Here is a 15,861-nt window from a genome sequence, read left to right as displayed (position 1 = left end):
AATTTGTCTTTGGTGCATACGCTCTCAGTGTACATAAAAAGACAAGATACCGTATGGGCCTCCTTGTCTTATCTTTGCTCTTTCTGCAGAGGCTGGGTCTGTGTATCTGCAGCGATCGCTTTGCAGGGGCGGACTGCACCATCCCACTGGAGGATGACAAGATCATTTGGGAAACTTTAATTGACACCCAGTTGACGGCTGTAAGTTACTTCTGTCCTATGGAAGTAGTGTCTTCCTTCCTGCCTTCCTGCCTTCCTGCCTTCCTTCCGTCCTCCCCGCCTTCCTACCCTCCCTTTCTTCCTTTCTGTCCCTCCTTCCCTCCCTCCTTCCTTCCTTCCCTAACCCTTCTTTCCCTGATCCTTCCTTCCTTCTTTCCTTCCTTCCTTCCTTCCTTCCTCCCTGCCTTCCCACCCTCCCTTTCTTCCTTTCTCTCCCTCCTTCCCACCCTCCTTCCTTCGTTCCCTAACCCTTCTTTCCCTGATCCATCCATCCTTCCTTCCTTCCTTCCTTCCTTCCTTCCTTCCTTCCTTCCTTCCTTCCTTCCTTCCTTCCTTCCTTCCTTCCTCCCCGCCTTCCCACCCTCCCTTTCTTCCTTTCTCTCTCTCCTTCCCTCCCTCCTTCCTTCCTTCCCTGACCCACCATACCTCCTTTCCTTTCTTTCCCTTCTTCCTCCTTCCTTCTCTAACCCTTCCTTCCTTCCTCTCCTCCTTCCCTGACCCACCCTCCCTCCCTCCCTTCCTTCCCTGATCCTTTCTTCCCTGACCCAGCCTCCCTTCCTTCCTTTCTCTCCCTCCTTCCCTCCCTCCTTCCTTCCTTCCCTAACCGACCCTTCCTTCCTTCCTTCCCTCCCTCCTTCCTTCCTTCCCTAACCCTAAGCATTGTGATTCCTTCCTTCCTTCCTTCCTTCCTTCCTTCCTTCCTTCCTTCCTTCCTTCCTTCCTTCCTTCCTTCCTTCCTTCTCAGCTTGGCTGGGACACAGGTTACAGGACCTGCCATATTGCTGTTTTATTTTGTGATTGCCGCTGACAGAGGTTTAACTAGAGTCCCTTTTGTAAGCTTCCTGAACAGTTGACTGTACAATTTGTAGGGAGTATTTGATAAGCCAAACTTGGAAGCCCTTTCAGGCAGAATTGCTCCAAGAACAATTGTTTATCTTTTGTTTTTTTAATTTTATTTATATGCTGCCCTTCTCCGGAGACTCAGGGCGGCTTACAATCCATTAAGCAATAGCCTTCATACTTTTGTATATTTATACAAAGTCAGCTTATTGCCCCCACAATCTGGGTCCTCATTTCACCTACCTTAGAAAGGATGGAAGGCTGAGTCAACCTTGAGCCTGGTGAGATTCGAACCAGCAGTAAATTGCAGGCAGCTGTGTTAATAACAGGGTGCTTTAGACCACTGTATTGTACTGTACTATCAAGGCTCTTGATAGAAAAGTTTTCCCAAAGTTTTAAATTATATTTGACTTCTTAGTGAGTACTTCATCTGTTAAATGCCCAGAGAGCTCTTCAAACATACCCTTGAATAGATAAATAAAACGAGCATCACAGATCTTGAAAACCTCTGGAGCTTGGGGTTTGGGAAGGAAGCTCATGTCTTCTTCTGAACCTGAAGTCTCCACAATGGCAGAGAGCAGAATATGCCAGATCTTCATACAAGAGTTTTCAGCCTTGGGTTGAGAATGGCTAGGTTCACCCTCATCGTCTCTCCATATTTTCCTTTCAAGGACACAGCCAGCCGCTTCCTTCACCGTTTGGGCCACACCATGGTGGAAGGGCCTGACACCACACTCTGGATGTTTGGAGGCATGTCGCTGCGTGAAGGAATGCTGGGTAACGTGTACAGGTAAGAGGCTCTTCCTATCCCTCAAAGGGGCCGCCTGCCGCCTTTGTGGGCATGACAGCCAAAAGGTGCTGTGACTCCCCAGGTACTCCATCGCCGAACGTCGCTGGACTCAGATGCTGGCAGGAACAGAGGACCGAGGGCCGGGCCCCAACCCCCGCTACTTCCACGCGGCTGCCTACATATCCCCAGGCAAAGCCATGTACGTCCTCGGCGGGCTGACCGCGGATGGAGTGGCCAGCGATTTCTGGCTGCTTAACCTCACCACTTTGCAGTGGAGGCTTTTGCCGGTAAGATGTCCTCTTCTAGACCAGAGGTCACAAATCTTTCGGACCTCAGGGACCACTAATTTCATAATTTTAAATCCCGCGGACCGCTAATATGATGGTCTAATATGCCTAATGACCGGCTGGGTAGGCGTGGCTGGGTGGACATGTGACTTGAGTGGCATGGCCAACTCGATGTCACTCGTGTCGAGGGGTGCCTTGCTGGTCTTTGCTCGCCCCTCCCTCCCAGCCACTCCTTGGGTGTGTCTTAATCCAGTCAAAAAGGGCCTGGTGGCTCAGCAGACTAAAAGCATTGTGATTAACACCAGCTGTCTGCAATTACTGTAAGTTCGAATCTCACCAGGCTCAAGGTTGACTCAGCCTTCCATCCTTTCAAAGGTAGGTGAAATGAGGACCCAGATTGTGGGGGCAATAAACTGACTTTGTATAAATATACAAAAAGGATGAAGGCTATTGCTTAACGCATTGTAAGCCCTGAGTCTCCGGAGAAGGGCGGCATATAAATCAAATTAATAAAATAAAATAAAATAAAATAAAAATCTGGGCACTGTCTTAAAGTCTTCTCTTTTTTTTTTAAAAAAAAAAATATCTTTATTAAATATTTACAGTATAATTAACACATAATAATGATTGGAAAACAATATAAGAAAAGAAATGTAGGAACACATAAACACAAGACTAAAACGAAACAACAAACATGACTAACCGAGAGTTAAGCTCACTCTCCAATTAATATTAACTAATATCATCCTAACCAAACATTTCAATACGATCAAGTTCTTTTAATTATCTACAAAACAATTGGCCTTAAATTAAAGTCTTCTCTGTTGATAAAAAAAAGTGACATGGAAGAAGGCCTTGTTCCTCTTATCGTTCATCTAAAGATGACTCCAGCTGGTGGAGAACAGAGGGCCGTCTTCTGTTCAGGGTCTCTTTCGTCTCATAAGGCATTCTCTCTTTTCTTCCCACGCCCACTAGGATCCTCTGATCCCAGCCGTAGCTGGTCACACCCTCACGGCACGGCGCGGCTCATCCTTGCTTCTGATCGGTGGCTATTCTCCCGAGAACGGCTTCAACAAGAAACTGCTGGAATACAACGTGGCATCAGAGAACTGGCACGCTGGGAACCAGGCAGGAACACCTCCGACAGGTAGATCATATATGATATCAGGATGATATCAGCAGGGGGAATTCGGGGGGGGGAGAGCGAGCCTAGTGCTGTAAGTTATCGAAAGAAAATTTTGGAAAGGAACTCCAGGATCCATTACCAAGATATGGTGGGAGGTATAAAGCCAGCTCCCTTTTTTGTAAAAACTTCCAAGGAAAGGAAGCCCTCCAAATTCCCCAGACTGCATGGTAGAGATTCATGAACGCTCCGAAAATGCCTTTAATTTCTATGTTTCAGTTAGATCCATCAGCCAGTGAAAAAAGGGTGGAAAGCTAACTAGCCTAAGTCAGGGGTCCCTAATCCTTAGTCAGTGGACTGACACTGGGCTGTGGCATTCCAGAAAGTGGGCCATGCAAACAAGTGATGCCTCATCCACGGGGTGTAGGCGGCATGTGAAACCCCCCCCCCCCGGTCCGCAGAAAAACCTCTCTCCACGGAACCGGTCCCTGGTGCCTAAAAGATTGAGGGCCACTGGCCTAAGTCAGTGTTTCTCAAACTGAGCAACTTGAAGATGGCTGGACTTTAATTCCCAGAATTCCCCAGCCAGCCAAGTTGCCAAGTGTTGTAGCCGCTGGTCCCTCCAGCAGCCGAATCAGAGGAGGAGGAGGAGGAGGAGGAGGAGGTGGCGGCGTGGGAGTCAGGGTCAGCATCAAAGCAACCTGAGAGCTCTAAGGAGGAAGAGGGAATGGAGCTGTCAGAGAGAGAGAGACAGAGGTGGAGCCTGGGCCATCCATCAGCCCTCAGATGGAGAGTCAACAGCCCCCAAGTCTAGAGGTGGCAATGAGGAAGAGGAGGAACAGCTGGGTCCAGTGCTTGATGCACAGATGAACAAAAGGCAGAGGAGAGGAGAGCAGTGGAAATCTATGGGCTGGTCCTTGGGATGGAAGAGCCACTGCTGCTAGTGAAGCCCCACCCTAGCTCTGGGGATAAAAGGCAGGGGGCCACGATGAATAGATGTCGCAGACAACTATTCATCTCCCGGCCGGACAGACTTGTTAGCCTGCAGTGAAAGAGAGACAAACTTTTTTCTGGGGCTGCTGGTACTCCTAATAAAGGAATCATTGCTTCAACTAGAGAGGGTTTGTCGTGTTTGGGGAACTGGATCAGAACACCAAAGTTGAGCAACTCAAACCTAAATAGGGATCCCCCAAGCCATAAATATGGACACCTGGTACTCCAGATTTCCTTTGCAGGTCTCTACGGCCATTCGGCTGTGTACCACGAGAGCACAGATGCTGTTTACGTCTTCGGCGGCCACCGTTTCCACGTGGAGTTGGTTTCAGCTTCTCCTGAACTCTACAGCCTTTACTATCCCAACTTGACCTGGAGTTTATTGGCCCCATCTCAAGGACCAAAGGTGAGAGGCTCCGGCAGCAGAACTTACACGAATGCCCAGATGGGCTTCGAATGTCAGAGTTCCAAGTAATACACCCATAGCAAACAGAACAAAGAGGCAGATGGATTCCTCAAAGAAGAGGTTTATTGGATAGATCCTATTGGCACAGGCTGGTGAAAACCGACTCTAAAAGTTCCCATGGGTTTCACTTAATTAAAAGTAAAAGTTTTCCCCACTTTCCCAAACTAATCAGTCGCATGGTCCAATCAAGGTGCTATCTGGTTGCTTGGTAACTTCACTCCTCCTCTCTTCGACCACTTGTGAGAATGTCCTTGGTTCCCAGGAGAAAGTATTTTGTTTTGGCTACAAAACCCCAGCTGTCTCTATTTCCCCTCTCCCTATCTCTCATCTCCATTGTGGCAACGCTGAAGCCTCAAAGATGGCCTCAGTCAGGCCAACTTCAGAGGTGACATCGGAGGGAGAACACAGAGATGCTTCCTTTAGATCAGGGTCGGGCAATTAATGTTTGCAAGGGGACACATGAGATACTGGGACTGGAAGGGCATGATGCTGCCGCGGCCCTCCTGCCAGCCCAACACCCCAACCCTGACCCCCCCCCCCAACACTCTGCTCATTCTGCAGGCTGGATAAGGGCAACCAGGAGTGAAATCTCGTAGGTTCTGACAGGTTCTGGAGAACCGGTAGCGGAAATTTTGAGCAGTTTGGAGAACCGGCAAATACCACCTCTGGCTGGCTCCAGAGTGGGGTGGGAATGGAGATTTAGCAGTATCCTTCCCCCAGGAATGGGGAGGGAATGTTGTTGTTTGTTGTTTAATGACCCCACAATCCAGGGGTGAAATGCTCCAGGTTCGGATCAGATCGCCCAATCTGGAAGCGATGGCGGCGGGTGGTTCAGAGAACTGGTAGCAAAAATCCTTGCCCACCCACCCATGCCCAGCTGAGCCACGCAATCATCAGAGGCTTTTTTTTTTTAATGTTTAAAAGGATTTTTTCTACAACCTCTTCGGCCGAAAAAATGCTTTTAAAAGTAAAAAAAAGCCTCTGACAATCAGGCAACTTAATCAATCAGTCAGAGACTTTTAAAAGAGGTTGTAGAAAAAATGTTTTTAAAAGGCTTTGACGATCCCAGCTGAGTTGCCTGATCGTCAGAGGCTTTTAAAAGCATTTTTTTAACCACCTCTTCGGCTGAAGAGGTTGTAGAAAAAATGGTTTTAAAAGTAAAAAAAAAAAAATGGCCACACCTACCCAGTCACATTACCCCCCCACCAAGCCACGCCCACAGAACCGGTAGTAACAAATTTTACATTTTACAACTGCCACAATCCCTTGTTTTGGGGAGTCGGGGCAACTAAATGGAGCTGAGTGTTTACTAGCCGGATGCCCTTCTTGTCACCAATGCAGAGTTTTGTTCAGCAGATATATTCTCATTGTGCCCAGAGAGAGAAATATCTGCCTCTACCTAGGATCGAACTCCCAGCCTCCTGATGAGGTGAGAGCTCCACCTCTAGGCCACCGCACCACTGAGGAAGTCATTTAAGTGCTAACACTTCAATCTGATACTAACAAACCATTTAGAAAGCCCCTTAAATATAATCCTGGAGTGGGGGATTGGTAGGAAGAATGGAAGAATGAAGCATCGCCAAAGATGAGCCTTGGATGCAAATCAGATGCGAATCTCTCCATCCCTCTCCAGCCCCTGGCTCATTTCTTCCACGTGGCAGCCGTGCTGAAGGACACCATGGTGGTCATAGGAGGGCGGACCGAGCGGGAGAATTTCACCAACCACGTTTTCTTCTACCAGCTGAATTGCAATACGTGGATCCTTCCCAACAGCACAGGTAAAAAGTGCAAGCAGGCTCATACAGCTAGAATATGTGTCTAGAATAACTAGAATAACTAGACACATAGAAGGTCCCTAGAATAAGGGACCTTCTTGGTCATCTAGTCAACGCCTCCTCCCCACCCAAGCAGGAGACCCTATAGCATTTCTGACAGATGGCAGTCCAATCTCCTCTTGAAAGACACTCTCCAAGTGGTTTACAGAGTCAGCCTCTTGTCCCCAACAATCGGGGTCCTCATTTTACCGACCTCGGAAGGACGGAAAGCTGAGTCAACCTTGAGCCTGGTGAGACTCGAACTGCCGTACCGCAGGCAGCTGTTATTAATTCAAATTAATTCTACTGTATCAATTTAACTATTTGATTTTATTTATTTATTTATTTATTGGTTCGATTTATATGCCGCCCTTCTCCGGAGACTCAGGGTGGCTGACAATGCGTTAAGCAATAGCCTTCATACTTTTGTATATACCTGCTTAGTAGGGCTTTCTGGGGCCCCCTAAGCGGTGTTCTTTTTTATACAAAGTCAGCTTATTGCCCCCACAATCCGGGTTCTCATTTTACCTACCTCGGAAGGATGGAAGGCTGAGTCAACCTTGAGCCTGGTGAGAATTGAACTCGCAGTAATTGCAGGCAGCTGGCAGCTAAGTGCTACTTTAACAGCACTTTAGTCCGCTGCACCACCAAGGCTCCTTAAATTAAACAAATTTAATTGTTTTTGTTATATGGACATTCATCTTAAGGAACTCTGGGCAGCTTCTGTTATTATGGTTCATCTCACAGACAGTCAGATATTTAGATTTGGCATTTTTGTCTAGCTATCAAATCCTTCCCCAGGACCTGGGATAGGCCGATGTCCAGGTTTGATAGTCACAATATATTATATTATTACATGATGTTAATTATATGATGTTAATTATATGATATTTATATTATTATATTAATTATATTATAATATATTTATATTATTGTATTAATTATAATATATTTATATTATTATGTTAAATATATTATATTACATTCTATTATTATAAATTATGTTGCATCACTTGACAATACATTTATCTTACATGACATTTTTGAGAACCAATTTGGCGTAGTGGTTAAGGTGCCAGACTGGAAACAGAGACCATGTGGGGGAACCAGAGAAAGGACAGTGTTTGTGAAGCAACATTAGGGACTAGGCGCTTGAGTTGGAAAAGGGAAGGGAAGGGAAGGGAGGATTCTCGGGGGAATGTAAGATATATGTGCATATTTACAAAAGGAGGAGAAACTAGGTCTGGCATGGACCCCTTTTATACTAACTTTTATATTAAAAGGAGCCTGAGTGGCGTAGGAGGCTAATGCCTCCTACTAAGGCAGCATTTAATATCCAGCTGCCTGCAATTACTGCGAGTTCAATTCTCACCAGGCTCAAGGTCGACTCAGCCTTCCATCCTTTCTAAGGTGGGTAAAATGAGGACCCGGTTTGTGGGGGCAATAAGCTGACTTTGTATAAAAAATATACAAAAGTATGAAGGCTATTGCTTAACGCATTGTAAGCCGCCCTGAGTCTCCGGAGAAGGGCGGCATATAAAAATAAATAACATAACATAACATAACATAACATAACATAACATAACATAACATAACATAACATAACATAACATAACATAACATAACATAACATAACAACATAACATAACATAACATAACATAACATAACATAACATAACATAACATATGTTGGGGGTAACATTCCAGCCGTCTGGCTGTAGGAAGAATATTCCTTAACTTGCATTGTAGCCTGGTGAAGCCCAACAGAGTTCTGCCTCTCTCTTCCTGGCATGCTTTGTAATTGGCACTTTGAGGGGCATTTTGGATTCCTTTAAAACAGGGGTGTCAAACTAGATTTCTTCAAGGGCCGGATCAGCATTGTAGTTCTCCTCTATGGGTTGGTGGTGGTGGAGGAGATGAGATGGAGCCTCCTGCACAGGGGTAAAATCCAGCAGGTTGTAACACAGTGTTTCTCAACCTTGGTAGCTTGAAGATGGGTGGACTTCAACTCCCAGAATCCCCCAGCCAGCGCAGTAGCGCTGGCTGGGGGATTCTGGGAGTTGAAGTCCACCCATCTTCAAGCTTCCAAGGTTGAGAAACACTGTTCTGACAGGTTCTGGAGAACCGGTAGCGGAAATTTTGAGTAATTCGGAGAACCGGCAAATACCACCTCTGGCTGGCTCCAGAGTGGGGTGGGAATGGAGATATTGCAATATCCTTTCCCCAGGAGGGGAAGGAATGGATATTTTGCAGTAGCCTTCCCCTGGAGTGGAGTGGGAATGGAGATTTTGCAGTATCCTTCCCTGGCCACAGCCACCAAGCCACGCCCACAGAACCGGTAGGGGAAAATTTGGATTTCACCCCTGCTCCTGCAACACCCTGCTGGCCAAAATGGGGTAAGGGGGGGAGTCTACGCGCAGCCCCCCGCGCCTTATTTTCACCATCCATGATGGCCTCCTGCAGCACTGTGCCAGCCGAAAACAGGCCATACGTGGCCTGTTTTCAGCCCATTTTCGGCAGGCAGAAGCTAATTAGGTCGACCTAATATATATCTTTATCTTGTTATCCTCATTAATCATTTATTTGACTATGGCTATTGCTTCCCTCATTATCATTCCAAATATTCTTATTATTTGAGTTAATTTTTGTTATAACCTTCATTTCATCCTCCTGAATCTATCCAATAATTATACATCTATATGTTATCTTTCACATAGTTCGACAGTTCTTGTATTGTGAAAGCCTATCTACCATATTTTCATTGCCGTATTTTTTTATCTAACCATTGATAAAATAGTTCCCATATCTGATAGTATTGATTATCGTCTTGTTCTCTAATTTCAAATGTCAATTTGCATTAGAACACCTTCATTTCTGTGTGTGTGTGTGTGTGTTTTTTTAATTAGATTTATATGCCGCCCTTCTCCGGAGACTCAGGGCGGCTTACAATGCGTTAAGCAATAGCCTTCACACTTTTGTATATTTATACAAAGTCAGCTTATTGCCCCCACAAACTGGGTCCTCAATTTACCTACCTTAGAAAGGATGGAAGGCTGAGTCAACCTTGAGCCTTGGCGAGATTCGAACTTGCAATAATTGCAGACAGCTGAATGTTAATAACAGGCTTTTAGTCTGTTGAGCTATCCAGGCTCTTGTTTAGTTTTATTTTTATTTTTTTTAATTTGATTTATATGCCGCCCTTCTCCGGAGACTCAGGGCGGCTTACAATGTGCTCAGCAATCGCCTTCATCCTTTTTGTATATTTATACAAACTCAGCTTATTGCCCCCACAAACTGGGTCCTCAATTTACCTACCTTAGAAAGGACGGAAGGCTGAGTCAACCTTGAGCCTGGCGAGATTCGAACCTGCAGTAATTGCAGGCAGTTGGTCTTAATAACCAGCTTAATAACAGGGTGCCTTAGACCACTGTACTACCAAGGCTCTTTAAGTTTTGATTGGGGGCTGGTGCTCTTCCCCCTCCAATCAGTTTTTCTCACTGGAGATTTTGTCTTTCCTTTCTGCAGCCGGGGCCGTGGTGGGGGAGCCCATCACCGAATCCATCGCCCACGCCATGGCTTCTGTGGGAGGCCGCCTCTACCTCTCCGGGGGCTTCAATGGGGTGGCCCTGGGGCGCATGCTGGCCCTCTCGGTGCCCCACGACCCTTGCCTCATCTTCTCCAGCCCGGAAGCTTGCAACGGTTCTAATGCCAGCTGTGTCTGGTGCCACGCCAGCTGTGTCTCTGCGGATGCGGCTGAAAGGTACGAGAGAATATAGGTCGTCCTTAACTTACGGCAGTTCATTTAGTGACTGTTCAAAGTTACAACGGCACTTATGACTGTTTTCCCACACTTACGACCATTGCAGCATCCCCGCCGTCACGTGATCCAAATTCAGACGCTTGGCAGCTGACTCCTATTTATGACGGTTGCAGTGTCCCATGGTCACGTGATCCAGTTTTTGTGACCTTCCGACAAGCAAAGTCAATGGGGAAGCCAGATTCACTTAACAACCATGTTACTCCCTTTAACAGTGGCAGTGATTCATTTAACGACTCCAGCATGAAAGGTCGTAAAATGGAGCGAAACGCATTTCACAATTTTCTCACGTAGCAACAAAATTTTGGAGCTCAATTGTGGTCGTACCTGCAGTGAGGCTACCTACCGTATTTTTCGGAGTATAAGATGCACTTTCTCCCCCCCAAAAGAGGGTGAAAATTTGGGTGCGCCTTATACACCGAATGTAGCCCCGCCCACCCGCCGGACCCCACTCTTTGGCCTCTGCCTCCCAGCAATTTGCCTCCTTGCAGCAAACAGCCCGTTTGAAGTTTCAGCTTCAACAAAGCCTGATTAGCACAAGCAGCTGATTGGGGGTTGGATCTGCCTCCCGACCATCAGCTGTTTCAGGCTGCAGGGATTGCTATTGCCTATTGCCGCCTCCGTGCGCCTCATTTTCAGCCTCCGCTGTTTGCTGCAAGGAAACAAATTGCTGGGAAGCAGTGGCAGATTTTTTTTTTCTTGTGCTAATCAGGCTGTTCTGAAACTGAAACAGGATGTTTGCTGTTTGCTGCAAGGAGGCAAATTGCTGGGAGGCAGAGGCAGATTTTTTTTTTCTTGTTTTCCTCCCCAAGAAAGATAGGTGTGTCTTATAGTCTGGAGCATCTTATACTCTGAAAAATACGGTAATTCTCAGAAGGGATTTGGGAATAATTCGTGGGCACTTGTGATAGGAAAAGGAGAGGGGAAAGGGAAGAGCCAGTTTGGTGTAATGGTTAAAGCATTGGGTTAGAAACAAGGAGACAGTGAGTTCTAGTTGCACTTTGGGCATGAAAGCTGGCTGGGTGACTTTGGGCCAATCAGCAGGAGACTGGGAATTCTAGTCCCATTTTATCCGTAAAAACTAGCTGGGTGACTTTGGGCCAATCATCAGGAGATGGTGACTTCTAGTCCTATCTAAGGCATGAAAGCTGGTTGGGTGACTTTGGGCCAATCATCAGGAGACTGGGAGTTCTAGTCCCGTTTTATCCCTAAAAACTAGTTGGATGACTTTGGACCAGTCCCCAAGAGACAGTGAATTCTAGTCCCACCTTAGGCATGAAGCCAGCTAGGTGACTTTGAGCCAGTCACTTTCTCACAGCTCTCGGAAGGCATCAATGGCAAATCACTTCTGGGTTAGAAATATATGGGGAGTTTGATTGAATCTCATAATATCTTTTCTCTTCTTCTGCAGACAAGGCTGCTCCTTTGGTGGGATCTCCTGCTTTCCCACCCCAAGATCTCCAGACGAGTGTCGCAGGCTCAGAACTTGCAGCGAGTGCCTCGCCCAACATCCTCGCGCCATGGCCCACAGCCTGGGTATTCCTGTAAGTAGCAACTTTACCCATGTGCTGGCAGCAGGCCCACTCAGAGACCAGAACATGAATAGAGGGTGGGATCATAAACCTTTTGATCCTGCACTCACTTTACAAGGAGAAGTAAGAGAGATGGATTAATGGCAGCATGTAGGCCCAATGTGACCAGCAACTCCCTGTAAAGAGAGAATTATAGGCAGCGGAGAATGGCTGGCTGGGGAACTCTGGGAGTTGAAGTCCACACAACCTGGCTGGGGAATTCTGGGAGTTGAAGTCCACACAGGCTTGCTATGGAACTATGGGAGTTGAAGTCCACACAGGCTTGTTATGGAACTATGGGAGTTGAAGTCCACACATGCTTGCTAGGGAATTCTGGGAGTTGAAATCCACACATCTTAAATTTGCCATGGTTGGGAAACACTGGTGTATGTATTGTACGTAGGCAGTATTTCTTTACTATCTTTAGTTAGTATTTCTAACGATCTGCATGCACTTCTAATGTAATTATTTTTCCGAGCCAGGAAAGCATTTGGTAGTTTCGGCAAAAGCAACAGAGCCTTTCGATCGGTGTTTTTCTCAACCTTGGCATCTTTAAACTGCATGGACTTCAGCTCCCAGAATCCCTCAGCCAGGCATGAATGCTGGGAGTTGAAAGGCCATACATCTTAAATTTGCAGAGATTTGACAAACACCGCTTTAGAGAGAGGCGTGGTTTATCGGGATAAAGTACGCAGGGAGGATGGATCTCAGTACAGGTAGTCCTTGACTTACGACAGTTCGTTGAGCGTCCATTCAAATGGCACTGAAAAAAGTGACTTACGACCGTTTTTCACAGTTACGACCTTTGATCATGGGATCAAAATTCAGATGCTTGGTGACTGGTTCATACTTACGACTATTGCAGTGTCCCAGGGTCACGTGATCCCCTTTGGCGACCTGACAAGCAAAGTCAACGAGGAAAACCTGATCCGCTTAACAACTGGGTTACTAACTCAACTTAGCTGAAGCGATTCACTTAGCCATCGCGGCGAGAAAAAGTCATAAGAGCCTTGGTAGTACAGGGGTTTAAGGCACCCTGTTATTAAGCTGGTTATTAAGACCAGCTGCCTGCAATTACTGCAGGCAGCGAATCTTGGCGAATCTCGCCAAGGCTCAAGGTTGACTCAGCCTTCCATCCTTTCTAAGGTAGGTGAAATGAGGACCCAGTTTGTGGGGGCAATAAGCTGACTTTGTATAAATATACAAAAGAATGAAGGCTATTGCTTAACGCATTGTAAGCCACCCTGAGTCTTCGGAGAAGGGCGGCATATAAATCAAATTAAAAAAATAAAAAAATAAAAAAAAATAAAAGAGGGGGCAAAACTGACTTAGCAACAAAATGTTTGGGCTCAGTTTGTGGTCGTAAGCCGAGGACTACCTGTAACGGAGAGGAGAACCCAGGTCAAGCCGCCTTCAAGGCTTGAGGGTTAGAGCAAGCGGCTGGATTGCAGCCGCCAGGTTTCGTGAACCGCTGTCTGCTCCCCAGCCTTTACCGCAGTGCAAATGGTGCACCAACTGCCCCGAAGGCGCCTGTATCGGCAGCACCGGCAGCTGCACGTCGGAGAACGACTGCCGTATCAACCAGCGGGAGATCTTCGTGGCCAGCAACTGCTCCGAGATCTCCTGTGAGGCCTCCGACTGCGCTAAGTGCACGGCGTCTGGGAAGTGCATGTGGACCAGGCAATTCAAGCGCACCGGTGAGGGGCCGGACCTTGATTGGCAGAGGGCGGGGAGAGACGAGGGGGCAAGGGAGGAGAGAAGGTGGAGGGGAAAGGACTGCAGGTTAGGAGCGAGGGGCAGAGAGCTCGGAGAAAGAAGATGCCAAAAAAGAAAAGACCACTGTTGGGGATAACAGTGATTGATGATGATTGATGAAAAGAAGGACTAGGGGTGACATGATAGCAGTGTTCCAGGTCACAGGATTCCCCTTCTGACAAAGTCAAGGGGGAAGCCACATTCACTTAACGAATTTAACAATGGCAGTGCTTCATTTAACTACAATGAGACTATATCTGCTGTGAACTCTGCATTGGTGACAGGAAGGGCATCCGGTCAGTAAATGCTCAGCTCCATTCAGTTGCCCTGACTCCACCCAGCAAGGGATTACGGGGTCATTAAATGACAAAGCAAATAAGTGTCAAGAAAGGTGGTAAAATGGGGCAAAACTCAACAAATGTCTCACTTAGCCACCGAAATTTTGGGCCCAGTTGTGGTCGTAAATCGAGGATTACCTGTATTTCTCTTGAGTTTTGTTATGCTCTGGCTGGCGTCAGCTTTGATCGTTGGGGAAGATGCCGCTGATGACTGTAAAATGAACCACAAAGAGTTGGTGAAGGGTGGCATGGCTTGCAAGATCAGGAGAGACACTGTCCCAGAAGCTTTGGTCCCTGGAGATCATCTAGACATCACCCCTCTTGATGTCCACCTCCCCAAGTTCTCATGAACTTCTGTTCATTTCAGAAGTTTATGGAGAAGACACATCCATTTCTCCCAGATCGAATCTTCCTCTTCTTCCATTCTCAATGTCTTCCTCCTGAATATGGTGGACCACCATGCTTGTCTCCTGGTAGATTGGTTGGGGGGGGGGGGGCAACCAAGGGGGAACGATCCTGGCCTTGAAAGCTCCTAATATTCACCCTTCTTCTGCCCCCAATGCTTAGGGGAGACCCGTCGCATTCTCAGCGTGCAGCCCACCTACGACTGGACTTGCTTCAGCCACTCGCTCCTCAACGTCTCCCCGATGCCCGTGGAGTCCTCGCCTCCCCTGGCCTGCCCCACGCCCTGCCACAACCACAGCACTTGTGGGGACTGCCTCAGCTCCAAGGGGGCTGATGGGGGCTGGCAGCAATGTGTCTGGAGCGTCAGCCTGCAGCAGGTAAATGTTTTGGGGCAGTTGACATACATCGGTGCTGCCGGGGAAGTTCTTATGCAGATGACTCCAAATTTGGCCACTGTAAGACTGGTGGACTGGTGGAGCATGGCTGGCTGGGGAATTCTGGGAGTTGAAGTCCATCAGTCTTACAGTGGCCAAATTTGGAGCCGCCTACTATGATGTATTCTCTCTCTCTCTCTTGTTGTGGCCTGCAGAGCTGGCAGCAGATTCAGACAGTGAGGAGGTTGGGGAGGGACATGGGCCAGTCCTGGAGTCTGGGGAAGGCTCTGATGAGGGCTCTGCGTCGGAGGCAGAGAGGGAGGCAGGGTCAGATGCCAGTTATCAGCTGCCTTCGGAGTCAGACAAAGTGAGGCAGACAAATAGCTGGAGCCTGTTCCCAGTGTGTGCATGCACAGAGTTGCCAGATGAAGGGAACAGCTAAAGAACAAGGGTCGACTTGGGAGTAAGGCCACAGGTGGACGGTAAATGGCCCCTCCCAGAGGGCATGAAAGAGGAGCGAAAGGAGAGTGGAGTTTGCAGGAGACAATTAGTTCGCTTAATTGGTTCATGATTCCATCAACCTAGATAAGGTCTGTGACTGTAAATTCTCCCTTGAAAGACTTTGCTGGATGTGAATGAGAAAAATTCACAGTAACTTAATAAAGCGAGGGATGCAGTGGCTCAATGGCTAAAACGCTGAGCTTGTCGATCGAAAGGTTGGCAGTTCAGCGGTTCGAATCCCTAGTGCCGCGTAACAGGGTGAGCTCCCGTTCCTTGTCCCAGCTTCTGCCAACCTAGCAGTTCGAAAGCACATAAAAAATGCAAGTAGAAAAATAGGGACCACCTTTGGCGTTCCGTGCGTCTTTGGCGTTGAGTCATGCCGGCCACATGACCACGGAGACGTCTTTTGACAGCGCTGGCTCTTCGGCTTTGAAACAGAGATGAGCACCGCCCCCTAGAGTCGGGAACGACTAGCACATACATGCGAGGGGAACCTTTACCTTTACCTAACTTAATAAAAAGGGGTTTTTGTCCGTACAAGGAGTCTGCTTCATGCTCTTGGGAAGCTT

At 47.4% G+C, this 15,861-nt stretch overlaps 1 protein-coding gene across 1 annotated transcript in view; it reads left to right on the top strand.

Moving 5' to 3' along the window:
- MEGF8 (multiple EGF like domains 8) overlaps positions 1 to 15,861 on the top strand; it is a 59,657-nt gene that overhangs the window by 32,743 nt on the left and 11,053 nt on the right. Inside the window, exons 27-36 of the mRNA XM_070949952.1 lie at positions 90 to 200; positions 1,730 to 1,848; positions 1,931 to 2,135; positions 3,111 to 3,282; positions 4,494 to 4,657; positions 6,351 to 6,495; positions 10,057 to 10,291; positions 11,760 to 11,892; positions 13,406 to 13,616; positions 14,580 to 14,794. Coding sequence (XP_070806053.1) covers positions 90 to 200; positions 1,730 to 1,848; positions 1,931 to 2,135; positions 3,111 to 3,282; positions 4,494 to 4,657; positions 6,351 to 6,495; positions 10,057 to 10,291; positions 11,760 to 11,892; positions 13,406 to 13,616; positions 14,580 to 14,794 — 1,710 coding nt within the window. The remainder of the gene's footprint in view (positions 1 to 89; positions 201 to 1,729; positions 1,849 to 1,930; positions 2,136 to 3,110; positions 3,283 to 4,493; positions 4,658 to 6,350; positions 6,496 to 10,056; positions 10,292 to 11,759; positions 11,893 to 13,405; positions 13,617 to 14,579; positions 14,795 to 15,861) is intronic.

This window comes from Pituophis catenifer, unplaced genomic scaffold (assembly GCF_029215685.1).
Source record: "Pituophis catenifer annectens isolate HBS135680 unplaced genomic scaffold, rPitCat1.0.hap2 SCAF_9, whole genome shotgun sequence".
Classification (NCBI taxonomy): domain Eukaryota; kingdom Metazoa; phylum Chordata; class Lepidosauria; order Squamata; family Colubridae; genus Pituophis; species Pituophis catenifer.
The sequence above is the reverse complement of the archived record's forward strand: the minus strand, read 5'-3'. Positions and strand labels throughout refer to the sequence as shown.